This window comes from Ambystoma mexicanum, chromosome 9 (genome assembly GCF_040938575.1).
Source record: "Ambystoma mexicanum isolate Mex_15411 chromosome 9, UKY_AmexF1_1, whole genome shotgun sequence".
NCBI lineage: Eukaryota > Metazoa > Chordata > Amphibia > Caudata > Ambystomatidae > Ambystoma > Ambystoma mexicanum.
In genome coordinates, this window is record NC_090931.1 from 12,708,717 (window position 1) to 12,733,928 (window position 25,212).

A 25,212-nucleotide genomic window follows, 5' to 3' on the forward strand; every position below is an offset into this window, starting at 1 on the left:
CTCAATTTCTTAAGGGACTCACAAATGTGTTTCAACCTTCTACATTTCAGGTTTTGGTAAAGGACCTCAACCTGGTTTTCAAATTCCTGATGGGGGCTCCTTTTGAACCATTGCATGCATATCCTTTGAGGTTGTTAACTTGGAAGACAATCCTGTTGGTTGCTCTTCTGCGAGAAGAGTGAGCAAATTGAAAGCGATATCTTCCAAGCCACCCTTTACTATCTTCCACGAGGACAGTGTTGTGTTGAGGGTACAGCCCTCCTTTTTGCCTAAGGTTGTTTTGGAGTTTCACCTACGGCAGAAAATTATGCTACCAGCGTTCTATCCTCCTCTGCACCCTGGTAAGGATGAGGAAGGGCGAAATCAGTTGGATCCAAGGAGAGCATTAAGCTTCTATATTTCTAGGATGTCCAAATTGAGATTGGACAACCAGCTCTTTGTAGGGTATACAGGACACGGGCTAGGCCAGGCTGTTCCCAAACCGACCTGGTCTAGTTGGATCATCCTAGCTATTTCAGAATGCTGTAGACTAGCAGGAAAGGACCTTCCCGATTACGTGCTCATTCCTACTGAGGCATGGCAACTTTGTCTGCCCTGCAGAGAGGTGTCCCTATCAAGAACATCTGTGATGCTGCACCGTGGTCATACATGCACACGTTTACCAAGCATTACTCTGGATACTTCCCACGCTCAGGATGTCGCTTTTGGCAAGGCAGTCCTTTATTCTGCCCTTTGAAAATTGAGCATGTTTAAATTCTACACCCTCCTCCTATGAAGGATACTGCTTTGGGAGTCTGTCAAAGATGAGGAATATGTTGGAGGACACAATCCTTTCGAAGAACAAGTTACTTACCAACCGGTAACGTTCTTTTGACTGGATGTTACTCCAACGTATTCCTCATCGCCCTCCCAACCTACCCCTCTTTTGAATTTCCCATGCTATTACAGCTTTCGTTCCAACAAGGGAGAGTACCGTCCTGCCCACGCCTATGGGCATTTCTGATACACAGAGGGGAAACAACTGAGGCCAATGGGCGCTGTTCGTGCTACTTAAAACATCCGATGACGCCACGCCCAACGGAGGCCTTTGAGGGCCCTCTGCCGGAAAGGTTTTCCAAAGCAGCCAAAGCTGGACATTGCATGTCAAAGATGAGGAATACGTTGGAGGGACATCCAGTCGAAAGAACGTTACCAGTTGGTAGGTAACTTCTCACTTTCCTCCAGAAGCTCACTGTCTTCAGAGCTCTCGTCTTCTACTGCAGCAGCTTCTTTCTAAATCTACCTGCTTCTAGTCTCCGGCCTCTAAAACCCATCTGGAACAGGACTGCGAGACTTGTCCTTGGCCTCAATCCCTGGGATTGTATCTCTCCAGCACTGAAAACTCTTCTTTGTCTCCCAGTGGCAGCAAGGATAACGTTCAAGACCCTCTGCATCATCCACAAGGCTTTCTGGGGCTGGGGACCAAATACCCCCAACTCTCTACTGAGAGCTTCCTACTCGGGCCCTCTGCTCATCAACCTCCAACTCCCTGAGGGTCAGTCGCTTCTCCACGCAATGCGTTGGGGGCAGATCTTTCTTCGGCTGGTGCCTCCCTCTGGAACAGCCTCCCTGCCTCTTGAGCAGAACCATCTGTTTCCGGAAGCACCTGAAGACCTTCCTCTTTGCTTCTGTCTTCTCCCCCCCCCCTGCTGATCTCCTGTCTGATGCACACACTTGGCACCTGGCCACCCTATGAATACGGGCCGAGGTCCCTGCCTGTTCTGCTGCAAACCTACACTGCCTCTTGGTAACCCCTGCACTTGTGGTCTGTATCTGTAACCCTACAGTCCCCTCTCCTGCACTTATTAGACACCTGTTGCCTGCACCTCTGAGCACCCGTGCTTGCCACCCGTTGGCTGCACTACTTGTTTGTTTTCTTTGTCCTGCACTTATCCATCCTACCGCACCCTCCCCCCTGCCACTTCTCTCCTCTCCGTTCCCTTGCACAATCTGAATGTCACTAGGCCTAGTAAGATCTGTTATGTCCTCCGTCCGTTTCCCCCTCCCTTGTCGGACCTTGAAATGATGCAACTTGTATATAGAAGTTAAGGAGAATGTTTAGTTTAGTGCTAAATTCCTCCCACTTTAGAGAGCGCCAGCTCTTTTGCTGAACTTTGGGACTTAGAATTAAAAGTACAATGTGTTTTCTGTCTGTTTCTGTTGGTTGTGGAGTCTGACGAACTCCATAGGTATCATCTTTTACATTGTCACACAGCGCCTTCAGTGCAGTGACACAGGGAAGTCTTCCAGATTTCCCAAAGGTTTAAATATCTTCAGTTGGATAAACTACTGTTTCCAAGAGCACTGAAGTGAAATTGAGTTTGCTTATACTTGTAACTTTCTAGACCCAGCACACACTATCTTACCAAAGGGTGCTGGAGGGGTTACTTAGTATCCCCTTTGTCTAGCTTCCCATGTAACATTTTTATTTTAACCTTTCCTTGATGAATGGCTGGTGGCAGTGGTTTACTTTTAACTACCGTGGTGTGCATTTACCGCGGGCTGCGGTCGCAGCTGCAGTAAAGCATCCAAGGATGACATTTTTGTCAAAATGGGCCCCATCTTTTTTTCGCCATTTCTTTGTGGATGGATCGTCCTTGCGATTTACTCTGCGAGCCAAACCAGGTTTGGTCCCTTTGTTCATTTTATCTTTGGCAGGATTCACAAGTGAAGCCCGTCTCTGGCTCCAGGGTGTCTGGCAGGAGCAGGAAGTGAGGGAGTTGCCCGAAACGCCCTGTGCTGTCTCCGAGGAGACAGGAATGCACTCTTAGGTGATTGGCCGGTTGGCTGTCTGGCAAAGACAGCCACCCTGATGCGTGACTGAGAGCCAGGCTGGAATGAATGGGAGAAACCTGCATAAAAGGCGAGGCTTTTTGGCTTAGAAGGCAGAGTCGACCACTGAACGAAGGAATCCAAAGAAGAAAAAGAGGACACCTGCTGCAACTCCTGGACCGTTGGTTTGCCCGGTGAAGCCCTGCTGCTTTGCTGAAACTCCAAATTCGTATCGACCGAAGTGCCTGCAAGGACTAATTCTCCCTTTGAGTTGGTGGGACCAATTGACTCCAAAGTAAGCCACTTGGACATCCTCTCGGAGCTGGTTGAAATTCCACTGCAGTTGCTGCTGGAACCAAATAGCCAGGGAGAGGAACACCAGATTGTGTGCATTGGTTTTAAGCTGGCCAAGCGCTCTAGGAAGATCCTCCGGACTCCCAGGAAGCAGGACTGACCGAGCCGTGGCCACCTCAAGTGTGCTGGACCCCAGATGAAAGGAAAGCCCATCTCGATAGCCAGGAACCGCAGTGTTGCTATTTGCGGTAGACACGAGGAGCTGAAACACTGAAATGCCACTTGTTTGAAGAATGCCAGTTGCGGTTGGTGACCATCCCATTGCAGTGCAGGAGTCCCCAGATGCCCTCCCTCTTGTCCGTGCATCTGAGGCCCAGGAACACCAGGATCTGCAGAGCTGCAAAGGAACTGAAGCCATCTGCTGCACTTTTTTCTTCAACCTAAAGGTACTTTACAGTCTAATAACTTAGCTCTTGTTGTGTAACTGCACTTGTTCTCTGTTGGTGAGACCTGTTGTGGTTGCTCTGTAGAGTTGCTGATAGCTTCTTTACTTCACAAGTCTGAACAGCTTGTGGCCCTGCTTTGAATTCATCTTTTCTACAAAGACTTCTAAAACATTGTGCAATACTTTTACTTAACTACAAGAAGTGATTCAGCTCACCTAGACTTTTGCCTAATTGACTTTGGCCTAGCCTGGCTCAGCTGAATTGTCTTCTTCCCTCTGACATTGTGCGTTGCACTCCTTCCAGGAAGGGGTTAACTGGCTTTGCATTGGGGGTTACCAAAAGTTACTTACCTGCTTCAGAATATTTGTGTAATATCTTTTCTAATAACCTTTTTCTTTGCCAAACTCAAAAGTCTGATTCTAAATGCAAAAAGTAGTATATTAATGTCCAGTGTCCTAGTTACAAAAGTCACATGTGTGTGTAGGAAGTGTGTGTGCCACCCCAAAAGGGTGGGTACTTGGGTGTGGATTTTGGAGTGTATTTGTGTTACTATGATTTTGCCCCCTTCTGAAGAAGGCTTACTCTGACTGTTAAATAAATTAATAATTGTTTAATCAAGAAACCTTGTGTGTACGTTTATTTGAATACTTGTCACTGTGAATCTGTGTAACTCCCCTACAGCTCACATTGACACCTCTTGAGAAAAGCCTGGCTGCTCAACCTGCTACCAACCTGTGTAGTACAGACGTGTACCCAAGGTTGGGTTCCTATTGCCAGGAGGTCATGGTTGTTGTAGTGCTCCCAAAGGGTCCTGCATACAATCTTGCCTAACAGGCGTGTTATAGATGCCATATCATATATCATATCGCTGGGGTCCAGTGAACAGTTCCAAGAGATGGAGGACGGTGTATTCCAACTAATAGAAGTGTCCCCAACTTTCAAAGGCTTGCGCAAGCAAGCAATGGCAAAGTCAAGTTTAGCGAAGCTTTTTATAAAGGTTAGGAAAACTTTTAAAGGAGTTCAGGGGCAGGTAAGAACCACTGTAACTTATCCCCCATACTCCGATTCTTCCCAGGACTTTGCAGGTCAATGGAAGGTCCGAGGTTGCTTTTCCCGCCGTCCGTGTCAGTTCTTGATTTGCAGGGGTTGCAGGTCCGAGCTGATCTCCTGTTGGTGTCTTTCGCTGGTGCAACTGCTATCGGGTGAAGAATGCAGAAAACACGATGCAGGAGCCCTCTCAGGACTAGACTTGACACAGGTAAACTGTTTTGGACGGTGGTCACCGCAGCACAGCGACGCAAAGGGCCTCACTTGTCAGTCAGACGTTCCCTCCTATCTCAGGTCCCATTGATGCTAGGACAACGAAATTTCGCTGAGGTACGTCTTGTACGACAAGTGGAGGATCCCCCAAGTTCCAGGCCTCAACTCGGAATGGCGACATTGGCAGCACGATAGCCCAAACTCAGAGCTGTTCAGCCACAGGACGGTCAAGGGACACTTCTGACTGCTCTTCATTGCAGGGTACAGAATAGAACTCTGGAATGGATGTTCCCTCCACTCCAAGGGTCACAGCTACCTTGCAGGACTGCTGATCAACAGCAAGACAGGTCTTCACCGGGACAGCAGCAGAAGTTGGTCACCAGGCCTCCTTCAGTCGGGTCTCTGGTCTCTTCGAGGGGTCTCACAGCTGGACATGAGTCTTGGCTCCTTCAGATTACTCCAGGATCTCTGAAGAATGTCCTCTTATCCTAAAAGAAGGTAAGAGCCAAAACTCCAAATAGTAGGACTAGCTACACACACCCCAGCAGTGGTCCAATCAGGAACACTGGCGGGAACACTCATGCATAACACACACTGAAACCAGTTTGTGGATTGGGAACACAGTCCCAGCCCACATCCTGCCAGCAAACACACACCACCCCCCAGTAGCCGGCCAAGTCTCTGCTTTCCCAGGCACTGGATGTCCAAATAAGGATTTTCCTGGCCTCACATGCCAGGAAGAAGGCTAAAAAACAAGATGGCCAAAGGACAAGCGAAAAACCTTGTGGCATGGCCATGTTTGTTAACTAGTCAATTAGTAGCCAAACGTGCTAAGGCTAAAACGAAAAGCACCAATAAATGGTAAAAAGTCACTGCTGCCACCTACTTGTCCATTTAGCACACCTAGAGTAGCCAACCAAAATCCTTTTTGAGTGTTAGACTAGGGAAAAACAAAAGTGTACCCCATTGTACTGCATTGTAAGATGCATTGCACAATGATAGTTAACACAAGTGATAAGTTGCTAAAAGTAGTGACAGTCGCAAGACTAAGGGAAGCATGTTTCCCAGAACTGACAGCCTGAAGGGCATGTCAGTGTCCCCATAACAGATGAGCAAAAGACAGTGTGGTGAAGCTGAAGGCTTCACTCCACTGTAAAAAGTACAGGTCAGAATCAAAAATGAAAGCAAACTGTTTGGGGTCCATAAAAATGGAAGGAAAGGTGCAGTAAATAGATCTTTCGACTACCAGCATCCGCCTTGAAGGACATTTTTCAAACCAGTCGAGCCCCTCAAGCTGCAACTGACTGCACCACTGACTATTGTCACGCCGCTGTCGTTAACATCGTCCAAAATGCCTTGACCAGAGCTCCAGACATGCTAAACCGCACCGAGAAGATTCCTGACCCCAAGCCGCCATGTTGGTCAGCCGCAGCTGTCCATCCGTCCATCCAGCCTCGCTCGCCGAACTGCCTGCCGCCTGATGCCCACAGCTATCTCCTGTCGTGACCTCTGTTGCAGAAGCTGCAACGCCCCTTCGACCCTGTCAAGCACCAAGAAGCTCTTCAAGCACAAGGTGCGTTGTAGTTCTGTCCCCTGGTCCTTTCTCCGAACCCCCTAGTGACATTTTACGACCCATTGCCCCCTTTGTGCTGAAACCAAGTATCCTTGAACTATTGCGATTAATTACTTTATCAACTACCCTCCTTTCGGTATCTAGAGTGCATCCCATTTCCTTCTTGAAACTGTCGTCTGCATTCTTTTACAGGGTGGGTTTTATTTTGTAGTGTGTTAGAACTGTGTTGAATAATGTAGATATTTTTTATAAAACATTGACTGGACAGTACCTTTTATCAATGGGTAATTGTATTTTCGCTGTGTTGCAACTACCCAACTATAATTTGCTTGTTTTTCCAATCAGTTTGTATCCCTTATGGTGTACTAGAGGTGTGGGGCTGATTGATGGTTTAGAAACCGATATTCATCCTTCGACCACTGATGTCCCGGAAGTCGAATTGTCCCAAGACAAAACCTTGATGCACACCACAGGTGAGGACAGATGGTCTGGAGAAGAGAACGCCTGCCATTACTTCGTTGTTCTAGAGAAAGTGGGCAGTCTAATACAAGGTGCACTCAGTGGTGCAAAGAGACAGCCTGAGCAATGTGGAATGGTTTACATTGACAGATTAGAGCTGTTGTCTTCAAAACTTTGAGGCCCCCCAAGCAAAATTTGGGCAGGCCAGCAACCCCCGAAAATGCCAAATGAACAGTAAGCCCACATGGCTATGAAGTATTTTGTGCCGTCACTGCACCCTACTCCCAGTATAGTCTCTGGACTCCACTTGCTACCATCACATTCTCTGGGCTCCTTCATCTCACTCCTACCCAGTCCCTGGGCTCTCCCCACCACAACACAGAACATGGGCTCTCCCCACCCTGCTCTCGCCACTATCCCTTGGTTCCTGCTGATCCTGCTCCCACCAGTCTTGCGCTCCCCACTCTGCTCCCAGCACAGTCCCAGGGACAGTGGTTGCTGGTGAATTTTAGGGGCATACAGATTTCCCCCTGGTATCCCATAGTGACCAAGTGTAGTGAGGGAGCCTAAATCGGGGGAGGTTCGGGAGTTTCACCCCTGGAACTTTTTAAAATAGTTTAAAATGTTTAATTTTAGAGCTTATTGGGTAAAAAGCCAAATAGTTAGCAGTTGGCGCTGGGGGGCTCAGGGGGCAAGCAAGGTGTTTTTGGGGGCTCATGGGGCAAGCAAGGTATTTTTGACAGGACATCTGATAATGTCCAGTTAAAAAATACCTTCTGATGCTTGTTAATCTGCTTAGAATCACATGATGTGCATATGGTCCGGCATCCATTGGTAACAGCGGAGTATTGCATCTTGTCTTTCGAGGACCGAAAGGGGACGTCAGCATAGGCATGTCCGTAACACTATCCCTATCGTGACTTGTAGTGTACCCAAAATACCTCACGTGCCGAGGTCCCTCAGATAGTTTTTTTTCCATCCAAACAACTGGTCGCCCTGTAGCGGAGCTCTACATAAGAGACATTGTTTATCTTTACACCGACTTTGTCGGTTATTTCCCCATAAGTCACTTTGACAGCGATTCAAGCAACTGCGACGATGGCTGCGCGAAGTTTCTACGGTGGTGGATTTTGGTGCCTGAGATCCGGCAGCTGTGCCATTCACGTGGCTGGGCCCTCTGGCCGGCCTACACAGTAGGGAGAGTCAGGTCGGGGTGGCCATATCTTTTGATATGCCTCTCCTCTTCCCCCTCTTTGCCCTTTAGGTCTGGTCATCTTTGTCTATACCTTTTGCTATGGAAAGGACACCATTTAGGTTCTGCCCCAAGTGTAGGGTCAGGTACCCGTGGGACGACTAGCACAGAACGTGTTATTCTTGTCTACCCCCTAGATCACGATGAGAAGCGGTGTGCAGCTTGTAAGCTCCTTCGGCCTAAGACCCTTATGGAGCGCCCTGTAAAGTGGTGGGCCGTGTACGGTATGTCACGGGCTGAACCCTCTTCCTCCACACCCGCTGAAACTGATAGGGGCACTGATGATGACCAGACATCTGTGTCGGATGTCATCGACCTTGAGGCGGACACTTCTAGGTCCGCCTCGCCCGTCCCTGACCCCTCTAGGCCTGACGTAAGTCTCGCTTCGGGGAAAACACCCGGCGACAAGGGCGTACAGAAACCACACAACCCCACCACCGATTTCAACGTTTCTGTTGAAAAAGCTGAAAGGGCCAACAGGACCGCTGAATTTCGATGGAATCCTCTGATCTGGTAGATCAGCAATCTTCCCTGCATCGCAGCAGCGTCATGCGACTGGGCACTCCAAAGCTAAGTGCGCTACCTCTAAATCGGGTTTGGATGCCGAAGCGCGATCTGACGCTCCTGCGCCCCCTAAGGCCCCGTTAGGCCCGAAAACTACTCCTAGGCCTCCTAGCCTTTCTGCAGGCAAAATATCTACCGCTAGGCCATCTAGTGCCGCGGTATGGGATAGGTCTACCACTGACCGTTAACTCGTGCCGATTTGGCGAAGATTGAGGACAGTATTGCGAGAATTACTTTGGCGGTTGGGCGGACACCTAAGACCGTCAAAACGCATGGATCGTGCCGCGGACAAGTCTAAAGACACTATGGTGCCCCAGTACTCGCAAAACCTACGATGACAGTCGGGAGCCTCTGTCCAGCACCCTTGGGGATACATTTCAACGTCAACGAGAAGGCAACATGTTTCCACCTTTTGCCCCTTCTGGTTCATCTAAGTGGACCAGGGAAAAGTTCGAAGGATGCATGGAACGTCTAGAAAGGACTGTCTCGCGTTCAGAGCATCCTTCCCCTAAGAGATTTCGTGAAGACCCTCTTTTGATGTCTGCTTCACATTTCCCTGAAAATCTTGACTCTCAAGACCCTTTAGCTTCTGTCCACCATGAAGATGTGGTCCAAATGGACACTTATCAAGACATCTATGACGTGGAAGAAGACCCTTCCTTCCTGCAAGACTACCCTGATGACCAGGCGGATGCTATGGACAACTGGTAGGAGACCCAGCAAGTGGAGACAGAGCCATGGAAGCTCCCTATGCAAGATCAGGACACTGATGTCCTATGCCTGGATTCCCCTCCGACAACTCCGGCCCGTCAGGCCTCGCCTGTGGATGATCAAATGGCTTTCAATGCCATTTTAAGAAAGGCAGCAGAGCACTTTAAAATCACCACCCAGGACACAGTACCCGAACAAGATTTTGTGGAGGACCTGCTCAAGGAGAAACCAGTTAAGCCAAGCCATTCCCCTCCTGAACTCTGTTAAAAGAATATTGGCCCCTCCCTGGTCACGCCAGCACAAACCCGGGCATTGAATCCAAGAGTGGAAAAACTTTTTCGACCATCTACAAATGACCCTCAATATATCAAAGGCCATGCCACCCCCGACTCCTTGGTAGTCACTACCACCCGGAAACTGGCAGGGGTACCCTTGCTATGGGGGGCAAGCAACTTCGGATAAGGAATCTAAAAGGTTGTACGCCTTAGGTAAACCCTGGGCAGCTTCATACACTACACGCATAGCGAATAATACTACGCTGCTTGCCAGTTAAGCAGACGCACAATGGAACCTTGTACAAGAAGGAACCCGCTAGGTCCATGGTGGCCGAGGGCAGGCTGGTAAATCAAAATATAATTAACACTTTGGACACTGCAGAGATACTACTCAAGCGGCACGCTTGGCTCCGCAACCCGGGGTTGAAGCCTGAAACACAGGCCACTCTTATTAACAAACCCATAGAAGAGACCAATCTCTTCGGTAAAGCGGTAGACAATGCCCTGGAGAAGGCCAAAAAAACAGCATGAGCCTCTAAATCCTTACAACAAATAACTCAAAACTTCCTCCCCAAAGGGGAGGCGGTTCTCGCCGGTTCTTTCTAGGCCAATGCTGTGCAGGTCAAAACGACTACAATACGGGAAACTGGAACTCTGGCCAAGCATCCGGAAGCCCCGCCAACTACCCACCTAGGGGTAAACGACACGGCAGAGGCCCTAACCCCATAGGAACCGCAGCCTCTGGTCAGAAATGACCAACGGATCCAGGTCCCCTCCCGTGTCGCCCCGGTCAGTGGGCGTTTAACATCTTTCCTCGTGGCATGGGAAGCGATAACTTCAGACCAGTGGGGTCATAAAGATTGTCGCCCACGGGTACTGCATTGAATTCGCCAGACCATCGCAGTTCAGTCCGCCACGTTCATGACTCCTCTCACCGGACCATCTGCAGATCCTGAATCGAGAGGTGGAAGTGCTTCTGGGAAAGGACACCATAGAAGCTGTCCCTATTCTTCAGGTAAACAAGGGTATTTATTCAGTGTACTTCCTTGTACCCAAAAAGGACCTCACCATGCGCCATGTTCTAGACCTGCGCCCAGCAAACAAATTTATACAACCTCAAAAGTTTTGTATGGTAACGCTACAGGAAGTGATGCCACTGTTGAAACAGGGAGGCCACATGGCAACATTGGACATGACAGATGCATACCTTCATATTTTAATGTTGCCAGGGCACAGGAAATATCTAAGGTTCATGATAGAGGACAGGCACTACCAATTCAAGATGCTCCCCTTCGGCATTGCCTCGGTGCCAAGGGTGTTTACAAAGGTCCTGGCAGTAGTGGCCGCACACCTGCGCAGACTATCCGTCCCGGTTTACCCTTTCCCCGACTACTGGTTCATAACTGGGGACTCTTGCGACACATGCTTTTTGAACACCCAGAAGACGGTAGACCTCTGTTCAGTCTGGGTTTCTCTATCAACGATAGATAGAAGTCCAGTCTAGTCCCTAGTCAAGTAAAACAATTTCTGTGGGCTCTAATCCGGACAAAGGACGGCCTCGTCTTCCCCACCAACGAGAGGGTTCAGAAAATGCTTTTTCATATCCCTCAATATGTAGCTAGTCGGGAGGTGTCGGTATGCAAGGCCATGCCGATGGCTAGGTATGATGGCGTCATGCATATACTTGGTTCCCCGCGCAGGGCTGCGCATGCGTCCCATGCAAGAGTGGCTCAACAGCCAATGATTTCAGGCCAGCGGACAATGGGTAGCTCTGGTAGTTGTCTCGCCAGCCCTCATTCTCTCTCTGCAGTTGTGGTCGAGTGAAAACATCTAGAAGGGGGAAGTCCTTCACCACCCCCGCAGTGGAAGCCACTCTCACGACAGGCGCATCTCTCACGGGGTGGGGGCTCACCTGCTTCAGCAGACAGTGCATGGAGTGTGGTCCCCACAAGTAGCATCCAACCATATAAATCTGCTAGAGCTATTAGCAGTATTCAAAACACTGACAGCCTTTCAGACCCAGTTACAAGGGAAGACTGTTCTGGTCCTGACAGACAGCACCACATCCATGCATTACCTAACTAAACAAGGGGGCACACACACTCCAGGGCTATTCAAGCTGCCCCAAAACATTTGGATGTGGGCTCTCAAACAAGAGATGTTTCTGTTATCCCAACACGTTCCAGGGGGACTCAATCTTCTGGCAGACTTGCTTAGCAGAGATTTCCCACTGCCCATAGAATACGAATGGCGTCTGCATGAAGACATTGTGTCCAATGTCTTCGCAGAATGGGGCTTCCCAGAGATCCACCTGTTCGCAACTCAGGAGAACGCCCAATGCCAAGACTACGCCTCCAGGTAACCCCAGAACCTCTCTTAGGGGAACAGACTCAGGATAACATGTACAGGGAAATTTGTCTGCCTTCTCCCCCCAACCCCCCAATCCTCCCGACTCCCCTACTCAACAAGATAGTGCACAGGATGCACCAGGAACCAGTCACCATGATATTGGTGGCCCCATGTGGGTCTGCCAAACCTGGTTCGCTCATCTAATGGAAATATCCCTCTCCCCACCAGTACAACTACCCTGCCCGTACAACATGTTGTCTCAGGACAGGGGGAGAGCCTACACCCATGCCCACAAACTTTGAACTTAACGGACTGGCTCTTGAGGTCATAGTTTGGACACCTATTGATCCCTCAGAGATGCATGGACATACTCAGGGAAGCTAGGAAACCTAGCACCCGCTATTGCTTTTCCAGTAAATGGAAACAATTTGTCATCTGGTGTAATACCAAGGGCGTCCATCCCATCGATTGCTCACCACACACATTATACTGTACCTAACCCATTTGTTAGACGCAGGATAGGGCTTCAATTCCCTAAAGGTTCATCTTGCTGCTCTCTCAGCCTACACCATGTCACAGCAGAAAGTGTCATGGTGGAAAATACCCTATTAAGGCCTTTATAGAAGGGGTTAAGAGAATCCATCCCCCATTTCTTACCCAGCTCCTGGATGGAATCTTAATGTGGTTTTAACCAGACTCGTGGGATCTCCCTTTGAGCCAATGCATAAAGCAAGTCTAAAAAAACCTTACTTACAAGACGGCCTTCCTAGTGGCCATCACTTCTATTAGAAGGGTTAGCGTGCTACAGGCCCTTTCTGGGCAAGACCCTTTTGTTACAGTCCACAGGGATACGGTAGTTCTCATCCCAGATTTGCGCCTAAATTCATCTCAAAGTTCCATGTGAACCAAACGATCGAATTACCCACTTCCTTCCAGAATCCCTCGAGCATGGCCGAAAGAAGCCTGCACACACTAGATGTGCGCAGGGCAGTCGTGTTCTACCTGGAAAGAACGAAACCACTGAGGAAAACAAACACATGTTTTTGTTTCAGTGGCAGCTGGTAGAGAAAGGGATCCTGTCTCTAAATCAGCTATCTCAAGGTGGATTGTCAAATGCATCACACTGTTTCTCTTGCTAAGAGACAACTGCCCTTCAAGCCTAGAGCACACTCTACTCGGGGCACTGAGGCTTCCATAGCATTCATTGCAAATCCATTTGCAAAGCGGCAACCTGGAGTTCTGAACACACCTTTACAAAACACTTGCCTAGTGTCACATTCTAGAGCTGACTCAGGTGGGACAAGCAGTATTAAGACATCTTTTCTCTACTGTTCCTTCTCACAACCCGCCTCCGACTCCGGGTAACGCTCGCTAGTCTATGCACAGCATGTGATTCTAAGCAGATTAACAAGCATCAGAAGACATGCATTACGCACCGTAATAGCATTTCTGATGATTGTATCTGCTTAGATTCACATGCGCCCTCCCCGCTTGGGGTGGAAGGAACATGGACGTCTTTCTACTTTCTCTATTCATGTACTCACTCACAATAGCTTTGGGCTCCCTCATGGCAGAAAAAATACAATCGGAGGGACCTCGGCGCATCAGGGATTGTGGGTACATGACATGTCACGATAGGCAAGTGTTAGACACGCCTATGCCGATGTCCCCTTTCGGTCCCCGAAAGACAAGATGCAATACTCCGCGGTTACCACTGGATATCGGACCATATTCACAGCATGTGAATCTAAGCAGATGCACTCTTTTGTCTCACACCTACCTGCCTTAGCCCCCCAGTATCTCCATCCTCTCCTTACTTCCACCCCCAATGGCGCTTTCTGTTTCTCCTATCTTCTCCAACTGCTTCTCCATTGACTATCCTTCCCTTCTCACGAAGTCTGGTAGGAAGAAGTTCAAAAAGGATATCTTGGCCTCTAAGCTTGGTCTTCCTATCGCCGACACCTATTCCAATGCTTCCGCCAGACAGACCCTTACCGACATCCTCTTTGTTGTTCCTTTGCCAGATCTATGGACGCCTCATATGGTCTCTGTGCTCTGCCCTATCTCCTCCTCTCCCATTAATGGTGGCACTCGCTGGGAAGTTCTCATGGCTTCCTTCGACTCCTCTAAAGTCATCATTAATGTCTACCTAAATGGCACTGTCATGGTCCAAGGCCCTCAGGCCAATCTCCTCCTCTTTGATAGGCGCTTCCCTCGCCTCATCAATTCCCTCTCATCTCCTGCTGTCCCCTCCTCTCCCCCCCTTGGCTACCTTGCCCTCTCTCCTCCTCCTCTGCCCCTCCTAGGGCTCTTTCTCCTCCGCAGGGCGTACCTCTGATCTGTACCCCTCCCTGGAAGGTCTTTAAGGCTGGCAACCTTCTTCATATTGCCACTCTCAACTCTCGCTCTGCCGTCAAACACTCCTGACATCTGCCACCTCCTTGAAGAACTGATCTTGATGTCCTTGGTCTTACTGAGACATGGTTCACGGCCAGCTCTGTTACGAGCTTTGACACTCTCCTCCCTGATGGCTACAAGATCCTCTCAGCACCCAGATCCTCCCGGTCCGGTGGGGGGGTAGCCCTGATCTTTCCTGAGTGGATTCCTGCCTCTATCATTCCCACTCAGACCTACTTATCTTTTGAATGCCTTGTCTGTAGGTTTTCTCTCTCGCCTACCCATTCTCTTACTGTGGTTACCATCTACCTGCCTCCTGGTCAAATTGCCTAATTCCTCTCCGAGTGAGCAGACCTCTCCTCCTCCCTCTTGGCCTCTACCACTCAACTCCTCCTCCTCGGTGACCTAAATATACATTTAGACTCTCCTTGCTCCTCCTCTGTACTCTTCCGTGACATCTGCGACTCCCTCTCCCTGTCCATCCTCCCCTCTGGCCCGACTTACTCTGCAGGGCACACACTCGATGTCTTGATCTTCTCTGACCTCCCCCTCTCCATCCCTCTGACCACTCCTCTCTCCTGGAGCGATCACTCCCTCCTCTCATCTCATCTCTCCCTCTCTTCCACCCCAAGCCAAGCCTACCCCAACACTGCCACCTACCTTCTCGGCCATCCGGCCCTTGAAGCGTGTGTCGGTTGAGGCTTTTGCTGCCACTTTCTCTCCCCCACCTCCACCTTTGGCTGTCTCTCCTCCTGATACAGCCCTGTCTTTGCTCTACTCTTCAATTTCTGATACGCTTGATGTTCTTGCCCCTGTCATGAGGATTTGTTTGAAGTCCAAAGCCAAGTGCAATTCCTGGTATGACTCTGACCTAGCTACACTTAAACGCAATTGTAGGGCAGCTGAGAGGAAATGGAGGACTTCCTGTTCATCCTCTGACAAACTGGCCTGTCGCCTGCTACAAAGGCAATACCGACTCTGTCCTCACCAAGAAGAGTCCACATTCAAGCTCGTGTCTCTGCAGCATCTAACAACTCGGCCGAACTCTTTAAAATCTGCAAGGAGCTGGCCAACCCTGCTGCAGTCTCTACCCCTCCTGTTGCCTCCCAGGCTCTTTGCAATGCCCTTGCCTCTCACTTCATTTCAAAAACCCAGGACATCCTGTCCACCCTCTTCACCCACACTCCTCCTCTTCCCTCTCCATCTGTGCTTGCTGACCCTCCTTTAGCCACCCTCCCACCATCCTTCTCGTCCTTTCCTCTTTTCGCTCCTGACGAGGTTGCTAGACAAGTCTGATCTATGTAATCCTCTTCAAAACAGGTTCATCCCTGTTCCTCTAAAACCATCAAGGACCACATTGACACCCTCACTCCGGCCCTTGCTGATTTTTGCAACCACTCCTTTGCCTCTGGATCCTTCCCCTCCCCTCTGAAGCACTCCTTTGTGCATCCTCTTCTCAAGAAACCCACAGCTGATCCTTCTTGTCCAGCTAACTATCGCCCAATTTCCATTACTCCCTTTCTTGGCAAACTCCTGGAAAAGTTGGCCATCTCTCAGCTTAACCTTCATTCCAATTCTGTTGGCTGTCTCCATGACCACCAGTCTGGCCTCAGAGCTGCCAGAAGCATGGAAACTGCTCTCCTAAACATCCATAATGATCTGCTCACCAAGTTTGACTCGAACATTCCCTCTGTCCTCCTCCTCGATCTCTCTTCTGCCTTCGACACGGTCAACCATACCATCCTGCTCAACCGTCTCTGTGAAAACCTGGGTATCCCTGATTAGGCTCTGGCCTGGCTGACCTCTTTCCTCTCAGATCGACCCTCCCAGGTCCAACTTGGATCCTTCCTTTCATCTATCTTCCTCTCTACCTGTGGTGTTCCCCAGGGGTCTAACCTCTCGCCCCGGCTTTTCAACCAATACCTGGCAACTCTCGCCCACTGCATTCCCATTTTCTGCTCAAATGTCCAGTGCTACGCTGACGACACTCAACTCATTTTCAGGCTGCCCTCTGCCACCTCTTCTCCCTCTCTCATCTCTGATTGCCTAACTGCCATTCAAGATTGGTGTGCCGCCAATGATCTTTGTCTGAATGCCAGCAAGACGGAGATCCTCCTCATCGGCACACCTTCACCATCCTTTCCCTCACTCTCAGGCTGGCCTCCAAGGCCCTCCTACTACCCCCACCTGCAAGGCTAAGAACCTCGGTGTCCTCTTTGACTCCACCCTTTCCTTCTCCGCCCACATCTCTGAGGTCTCTAAAAAGTCAAATTTCCGACTGCACCTCCTCAGAGCTACTCTGCCTTTCCGCTCCTTCCCCAAGAAGCTCATGGTATCTCAAGCTCTGGTTCTCTCTAGCTTGGACTATTGTAACAGCCTCTTTCTAAATCTACCTGTCTCTACTCTCCGCCCTCTTCAACTAATCCAGAACAGGACTGCGAGACTTGTCCTTGGCCTCAAGCCCTGGGATCGTATCTCTCCAGCTCTGAAATCTCTTCACTGGCTCCCAGTGTATGCAAGGATTAAATTCAAAACCCTCTGCATTGTCCACAAAGCTTTCTGGGGCCTGGGTCCAAAATACCTTCAGCTATCCCTCCGTAAATACCTCCCCTCTCGAGCTCTTAGCTCCTCTACCTCCAACTCACTCAGGGTCAGTCATTTTTCTAAGAAACTAGCTGGGGGTAGACATGTCTTCGGCTGGGGCCTCCCTCCCTGCCACTCTAAAACTTGGAGAATCTTCTCCGGTTCCGGAAGCACCTCAAGACCTTCCTGTTTTCTTCTGCCTTCGATCCCCCTCTCCCCTGCTGATCTGTTCTCTCTTGGCACCGTGCACCTGGCCATCCTCTGTCTTTTGGGCCCAGGTACCTGCTCATCCTGTCACCCTCCCGCACTGCCTCCGGGCCACCCCTTGCACTGGGGTCTGTATCTGTACCCATACAGCCCCCTTTTTCTTCCAGCACTTATCGGACCTACCCTGTCTGCTGCCTTAAACCTGGCACTTGCAAATTGCTGGCTGCATTACCACTGTTTGTTGCCTTTATTATTTATTTTTTGTTATTTATCTGTTTCTCCTCTGCTTCGCACTTTCCACCTCTCCCCCTTCCATGCACTTTTCCCCTCCCCCCTCTCCAATGCACTTGCACGTTCTCAATGTCACTGGGCCTAGTAAGATCGCTGTTTTGTTCTCCCCTGTTCCACTCCCTTGCCTTGTTGCGCTCTGAAACACTTGTGTACGAGCGCGATAGAAATAAAATATCTATCAATCAATCAGAAATGCTATTACGGTGAGTAATGCATGTCATCCCTGTCCCCTGAGCTCAATGCCTTTGTTGTACAACCCTCCCTCCCCCCCATTTCCTACTCACCATAATCAGCTGCGCCATAATCAGCTTTGCGCAATCCGCAAAGGCTACAACTTTGTTTTTGAATAAAATAACAACTAAATAATCAAACAATTTTGGTAAAGACTTTCATCTCTTTATCACACGGCGCATTGACTGGCTTTTGTTCAAACGGATCGCAGGGTCTCGATGTCGTGGTAGCTTACTCCGATGCAACGTCTTGATCCAAATATCGAATCATCACAATCAAAAACACTTCAGAAACATCTAATAACTCATAAATCCAACTTGTATTAGGTCGCATGGTGCAAAGGTGTCAGCCAAAAAGGCCCTCATCGGATACTCAGCATTCCAATGAGCTATGGAAGTCTGGCGAAGCAAAACGCCCCCAGCCTTGCATGGCTCAGTGAGCATGTGCAGCTGGGGAACTTTGCTGTCAAAGGGAAACAGTTTCCCTTTGACAGTTCACCCAGCCTAGCAGCACTCCCTCAGCTGGAAAAAGCAGCAGAGGGAGCGCTCAGTGTTTCACTGAGCTGCCTTCTCCATAATGGTTGAAGGGGCCACTGGGGCCATGCCCCCTCGCACATTATGGATGAGTCGTAACCCACAGTTTGAAGACATCTGGATTACCGGAAAAGAGGATTGCAGTAATGTTATCCAGTGGATGCAATAGCTCAGTTTTCTGTAATTTTTTTTATGTAAAGCCTCTTGGACAGTCTCTAAAGCTAGTGAGAGGAGTGGTGTCACGTGCTCGGGGTGCCTACTGCTCTTCATCCATAGACACTCTCCATGGTTGCAAAGGCCTTTTAGATGGAATCTTAAAGTTGTCCTATTCTTGCGAATGATTGGGGAGCCCTGCTGTCTTTTGGTTTGGTAAAAACATCTGAGGCTCAGCCATTTCGACTGCATTCCTTGCTTGAGTAGCCAAAATATATATTGATGTTCTGTTTTCATTTGGCAGTTTGCAAAGGTTTCCGGTTTGTTCTGCTGTACAGGAATGAAGAGATTCATATAAAAGAAATCTGTCAGCGGCTTTGTTGAGCTGCTAGGGGTTTCTCATGTGGGACTGTGCCACTTTGTGGACCTTCTATATCAGATGTAGGAGTGTGCGGAACTATCATGGATACATTCCTAGTTTGAGATATTTTTGTTTCAGGTTCCATATCTGAAGCTTCTGCCATCATATACCCCAAGACCTCACAGATCTTGACCATTCAGAAGCGCAGTTCTCTCACTTTGGAGTGTGTCGTCAGTGGACGTACTTCGCATGTGCACTGGTTAAAGGAAGGGCAGCAAGCTCTGGTTGATGGGAGGTTGAGAATGCAAGAAACCCATCTCGTGATTGAAGAAACGGAAGACTCCGATGCTGGGAACTACTCTTGCGTGATTGGCAATGGTATTGGTGAAAGGAGGCGTGCAAACTACACCGTGCAGATTGTTGGTAAGGACTCAATGTATTCTAGAATTGGCATTGTATCCGTTAGCATAAGTTGCTACTTAACATTTCTTCTTGTGAATTGTGGCATTTGGGCACATTCATGCCTCGCATGGAGCTAGTATGACGCAATCCATTATAGTTTGTACTGCGATGATACCCTTTGACGGCGGAATGCAGCAAAAGGTGAGCAGTACATATCTATTTTGCTTGTCTCAACATGTATCCCAAAATGTTTTTGGTTGTGCAGTGTGTACATTTCATGTTCTAATATTACTGGCGTTTATACTAGGCACTGCTGACACTTGCAAATGTGAGTTGGTGAGGAGTTTATGCTGGTCTCATGTGTAATGTGAACTAAGTATGTTGTACAGTGATTACAATCCACTGTTTCGCATTGCAGACAGATCAACAACTATCTAAGTCAAATCGCTAACATTTGAATTGATATTTTCAGAGAATCCATTGTATGGCCACATTAATTGCGCTTTCTTCCAGAGTGTTTTTGTTTTGCTGCCACATTCTGAGATTGTTTCGCTGGAAGTACTTTACTTTTGCTAGCAAATCATCCACTGCATGCAGAGCTTGATTTCCTTGTTACCAGGCAGTCCATTGCATGGCAAAGATTGCATTCAAGTGTTCGAGACCAACTCGCTGCATTCTTAACTGTTGCTCTCTGCAGCTAGCAGCACTCATCCCACTCTCTAGCTAGCTATCACCCAAGGTAAAGTGTGCAGCACAAGGCTATATTGTGACCATAGTCTAGGTGGTCCCAGAGTAAAACTCGCTCTTCTACGACTGTGTCCCAGAGAAAAGCATACTGCATTGCTCTGCAACTGTGTCCCTAAACTGAAGCACACGGCATGGTATTGTTATACCGGCGAAGTGTACTGTATTTTAAGAGGTACTCACAAGTAAAGCATACCTATGGTATTAGACTGCGTTCTGCATCTAGGTGTTCCCTGGCCAAAGCTTATCGCACGCCGTCCTGCTCTGTTGTGATGCTTGATGACCCTTCACTGAGGCATATCGTAATGTCCTATATTGCGCTCTGTATCTAGGTGAGCCAAGAGTAGGTATCATGCAGTCTCTGGGTTTCTGCATTCACGCCCCCAGGGTAAACCTATTGCAACGTACCCCACTCTGCTTCATATCTACCCATTCTCTTAGTTAAGCACATTGGTTGTGGAGACTTTTCCTTTTTTGTATCTTTCCATCTATTGATGGTAATGGAAACCCAAGCATATCAGTGTCGCAATCCCATCTGCTTTTGGGGTAAGAGGCCTTTTTAGTCACACTCAGCTGCTGAACTCGCTTGTTCTGGGGCTTTGTTACACATACCAACTTGAGTGGAGTGTTACAGGGACAGCTTTTTTGCCGATGCACACTAGTCTTTGCACCCTAATAGGTTGTCCGATTTTTCATCTCCATTTACTGTTTAACGTTTCTGTTATCTGCTTTTCGTTTTATCACCATCTTCTATGAATTTTCAAATTTGGACCGTTCTGCTCGCTAAATGTGATCCCCTATTGACCGCTGAGTTCCTCCTTCAGTTACTAGTGAGCAATGGAAAGGCTGCTCGGTTTGTAACAACTCATTCCATTCTTGGTTTAGTTCCCACACTATACCTTCAATCTCACAGACTTACTGAGACTTTGTTTTTATTTGTAATACAGTTACCCCTGCTGCCCTTTTTCTTCCCTTACACATTTCTCACTTACCTTGCCTTACTGGTAAAAGAAGGGAGCATTGTACTTCAGTTTTATTACTCCTTCCAATCATCCTCCCCTTCCTGAAACTATTCATCCTCAACTTTTTTCATGGCGATTTGTGCTTTTCAAAGAAGTCTACATTTCTGTTTGCATTCACTGCTCAATTCCCTTCTCTTGACACATGTTTTGCTCGCTGCAGATTTTGTCCTTGGCTCTGCTCTTTTCTCCATTTTTTTGATCCACATCCATTTATTTCTTCCCAGAAGCTTCCTCAACATTCACTTTGTTCTGAACTTTTCGTCAGAGCTCCCTTTGCTGTGCTGAAAGATCCTGGGGGAAAAACAATTCTTCTGATGAATCTTGACTTCCTTTCTTTTTTACACACACTTTACAACTTTTTTACTTGCAGCAAAAAACAATCTTTCTTATGATGTGTGTTCCTTTTATCTTTTCATCCTGGACGTTTATTTCTGCTTCTTTATTGCATTTTAGCCACTCCTTCACCTGATCCCTCTTTCTTCCTCCCCTTGTTCTCAGGATGTTTCTCTAGTAAAGTTGCTCTTTGCTTTCCTCGCCTTGTTGTTATTCTGGCTTCTCTTCTCCTGATCCCTGTGAAACGGTTACGTCTTTACCCCTCTTACATTGTTTGAAGATGCTTCATTCCATCTCTGTCTGAGGAAGTGTTCAAAACCGTGAAAGCATGCAAGTATATCATTTTTAAAGGAGACTACACAACACTTAACCCTTCAACACATTCCAAGCAACGCAATTCAGCAATGCACCCCTGTAACAGTAAAGTTGCAAGAGAAGAGAATAACCAGCAATATTTCACACCATACCTTATAATTATAAGTCTGGAACTGCCTTTGGGAAGTCCTTACATAGTGAAGCTAAAATGCCTTACTTGCCTTATGTCGGGCAGAAGACGTTGGCATAGGTAAATAAATAAAAGCAAACTATTCCCTAACACTTACAAGGTCAGTGTATTGGAGAGTAGCTCCTCTTCCCCACACCTCCATAACCACACTAACTTTGTTTTTGGAACATTAACAAGGGTTCCCCTTTAGGTAATCTTCAGAACTAGCTAAAGACTTGCCCATAGCTATGTCTGCCCTGGCCAGAAGGCATCTCCAAACAGCAAGCGGGGGGGATACAGGTTCTGCCAATCATTGGGTTGGCTTTCATAGGATGTAAAAGCACTCATTCAAAACATTAAGGAACAAAGGAAACTGAGGTCATACCACATCCTTTTGACTCCCCTCTGTGTAGCGAGACTTAGTCTCCTCATGGGCCAAAATCAGCTTGGGCAGCTATTGTTAACAGAGCCAAATAACCTTCATAAACTGCAGGGACACCTCCGGTTCAACAAGGACGTTCCAAAGTTGGTCTCGCTCCACCAAAACAATGTAGGACTTCAACTCTAGGCAGATGGGATAGATTGCCCACCTCCTTTGTCTGAATAGCACCAGGTTTCAGCGCTAATCCATATTTATTTCCACTCTGAAATCCATCTCAAAGCTTGTCCAAAGGTTTATTTTCAGAAAAATGCTCATCTGTTCATGGCGGTTTGTGCGATTTTTTGTTTTTCCTCCAAAGAAAATAATATTTCATATGAACCGATCGATCTCTTTCCCCCTTAACCCTCCTGTTCAACGCTGTGGAGCGCTGCAGTCTGAACCTTTGAATCCATTGAGGCACCATTGCTGGAGAAGTAGCGCTTCCTTATGATGTAGGAGATGTCCTTGTTCCTGGGGCTTTCAAGTGCACCTTATTTGAGAATGTCACCTCTTCTGTATTGACATTAGAATTTCGTGCACGCCGAACTGGCACAGCACAACACTGATGCAAGCATTGCTGACTCGAGTGCCAAATGTCTTCAGCCAGCGCAAGTCCCCACAGTATTGAAAAAAGGTTTTGCATGTTGTAGTATAATTCTGAAATAGGCAGCACTTTTAAGGCAAATGGAAATTCTCGGCATTTGTTGAACTTTCTGCCTTTAACGTTGGTGAAGCTTAATAGCGAGATTGTGTTAAAAAGCCAGCATTATCAGTTCTGCTGTGGCTGGTTTATGGCAACCTTCGGGAAGAAGCATTGATGTGGTTTTGTGTTATTCCCCTTTAGAACCTGCCTTCGTTTCTCAAGGGTTAAAAGATCAAAACTTGTCTTCAGGAAACACTGCACGATTCATGTGTGACCTTCGTGGCAATCCTTCCCCCAGCTTGAACTGGTTCCATAATGCAGTCCCTGTCCGATCATCTCCACGCTATGTTATGTCGGGGAACCGGCTGCGGATCAACGCTGCAACCACAGAGGATTCTGGCATGTACCAGTGCACAGCAGACAATGGTATTGGATTCGCTCAGTCGACCGCTCGCCTCCGTGTGCAGCCAGGTAGGGTCAACTTTTTTGTAAATTGATTTTCATGTACATTTTTGTGTGGAAGTCAAAACAATACCTTACTCTTATATTAGTGCTGTGGTGTCAAACATTCTTACATTTTACATACTTTGAAAGCCATGTTTCAGATGTAAACTCAATTTGTATTGCATGCAAGATTTTTTTCATTCATCTCAAAGAACCTGGCATGCGTACGATTACTAAAATTTAACAAGAATATAAGCGCCAATCTTTATGGTCACCCGGGTTATCCAGACCAGTCTGCAGAGGAAAAGAGGTGAAGCGCTGGAAGGAAGCTACAGATAAAACGGGAGTCTTCAGGGGAGGGCAGTTTAAAAGCAATGTGATGAGGGTGGGGTTGCTTCCAATAATTGCGCACGCAACCAGAAATGAAAGTGCTCTATTAAGCATGATTTAATGCAAGTCAAGGGCAGCCGACACGTGTTTCGAGCGACAATGCTCTTCTTCCGAGGCTGCAAGGTTTTTAGAATATATGTACATATTTAACATTCATACATTTGGATTCCCAATATGTGTACACCATCCAGACCAAAAGTACAGAACGAGCATAGGAGAGGCGTTGTTCAATAAAAATCACAAAATGGCCTAACAAGGTTTGACAAATTAACATTTTGAATAAAATCAAAGAAATATGAATAGCATAAAAGGATATAGAGCCAAATGTTCGTTGGAGTTCATTGGAAAATCGAATCAAGTGCCATGTGTAGAAAGAAAAAGAATGAATAATGCAAAACATCAGTGGTAGGAACGATCCCGTGAATACACAACTGGTCACACCTATGTCCATGTGCTCATAAAATTAAGGAAGTAATTGTACCTGAGGATGCTTGAGACTAGCTCTGGTGCTACAAAAGGGACATTTTTTATGGTGTTGCTGATATAAAAAGTTAGTTTTGAGAATAGCTCTCATTATCGGCTTGTGGTATAATTTAATTTAACCAATTTCTTGCGGCTAACTTCGTATCTTTCCGCTTTCAGTGGAGCCGTAACTCAACATTTATCCGCCATATATTTCACAACTATATAGGTAAGGAATTTTGGCAATTGCTGTATAACAATCAGGCATTAATTCACAAGCCGATAATGAGAGCTATTCTCAAAATTGACTTTTTATATCAGCAACACCATAAAAAATGTCCCTTTTGTAGCACCAGAGCTAGTCTCAAGCATCCTCGGGTACAATTACTTCTTTAATTTTATGGGCACGTGGACATAGGTGTGACCAGTTGTGTATTCACAGTATAGTTCCTACCACTGAATTTTTGCATTATTCTTTTTCTTTCTGCACATGGCACTTGAATCGATTTTCCAATGAACTCCAACGAACATTTGGCTGTATATCCTTTTATGGATACTTAAATTAGCAGTATACAGCTGCCATGCCCCTGAGCACAGCCTCTGCCGGCGCAGCGCCGCGGCACGAATTATCGTGATTCCAACCTTGTGGAGATCACGCTCCCTTGACTACACCAAGGATTCTGTGTAGCCTGTTTACGCTGCATATGCTGTCCTACCTGCGAGTACAGCAAGTGATTTGGTCATCATATGAAGAAATCCTATGTCCTGAAGAAGATGGTTCCCAACTGCTTATAACATCTAAACCGGTCGACCTGACCGGTTGTGGCCCCTCCACAACACTTTACGATATCCCCAAGACAAGGAGGGATACTAAGACACTAAATACCACAACCCAGTGCTAAATGGGTTTCTACCACCTCAAGTGCGGAAAATTTGACATTGTTTTAAACTTTTCCTTTGTTCATAATATATTTTTTATTTTCCTACCTAGACAACCACCCGCATGAAAAGGATTTTGAGACATTAGGGTTAAGAAAGCACTTACTTGGAAATCCCAATGCCTTTACACCATTCATGTTAGCTATAAGATGCTTGAGTCATCACTTTGAGATATATT

The 25,212-nt window shown here is 47.5% G+C and overlaps 1 protein-coding gene across 5 annotated transcripts in view; it reads left to right on the forward strand.

Moving 5' to 3' along the window:
• Positions 1-25,212, forward strand: part of CDON (cell adhesion associated, oncogene regulated) — a 668,575-nt gene that overhangs the window by 308,777 nt on the left and 334,586 nt on the right. For all 5 annotated transcript variants that reach the window (XM_069614078.1, XM_069614075.1, XM_069614076.1 and 2 more), the window contains exons 6-7: positions 18,889-19,173; positions 23,001-23,270. In XM_069614078.1, coding sequence (XP_069470179.1) covers positions 18,889-19,173; positions 23,001-23,270 — 555 coding nt within the window. The remainder of the gene's footprint in view (positions 1-18,888; positions 19,174-23,000; positions 23,271-25,212) is intronic.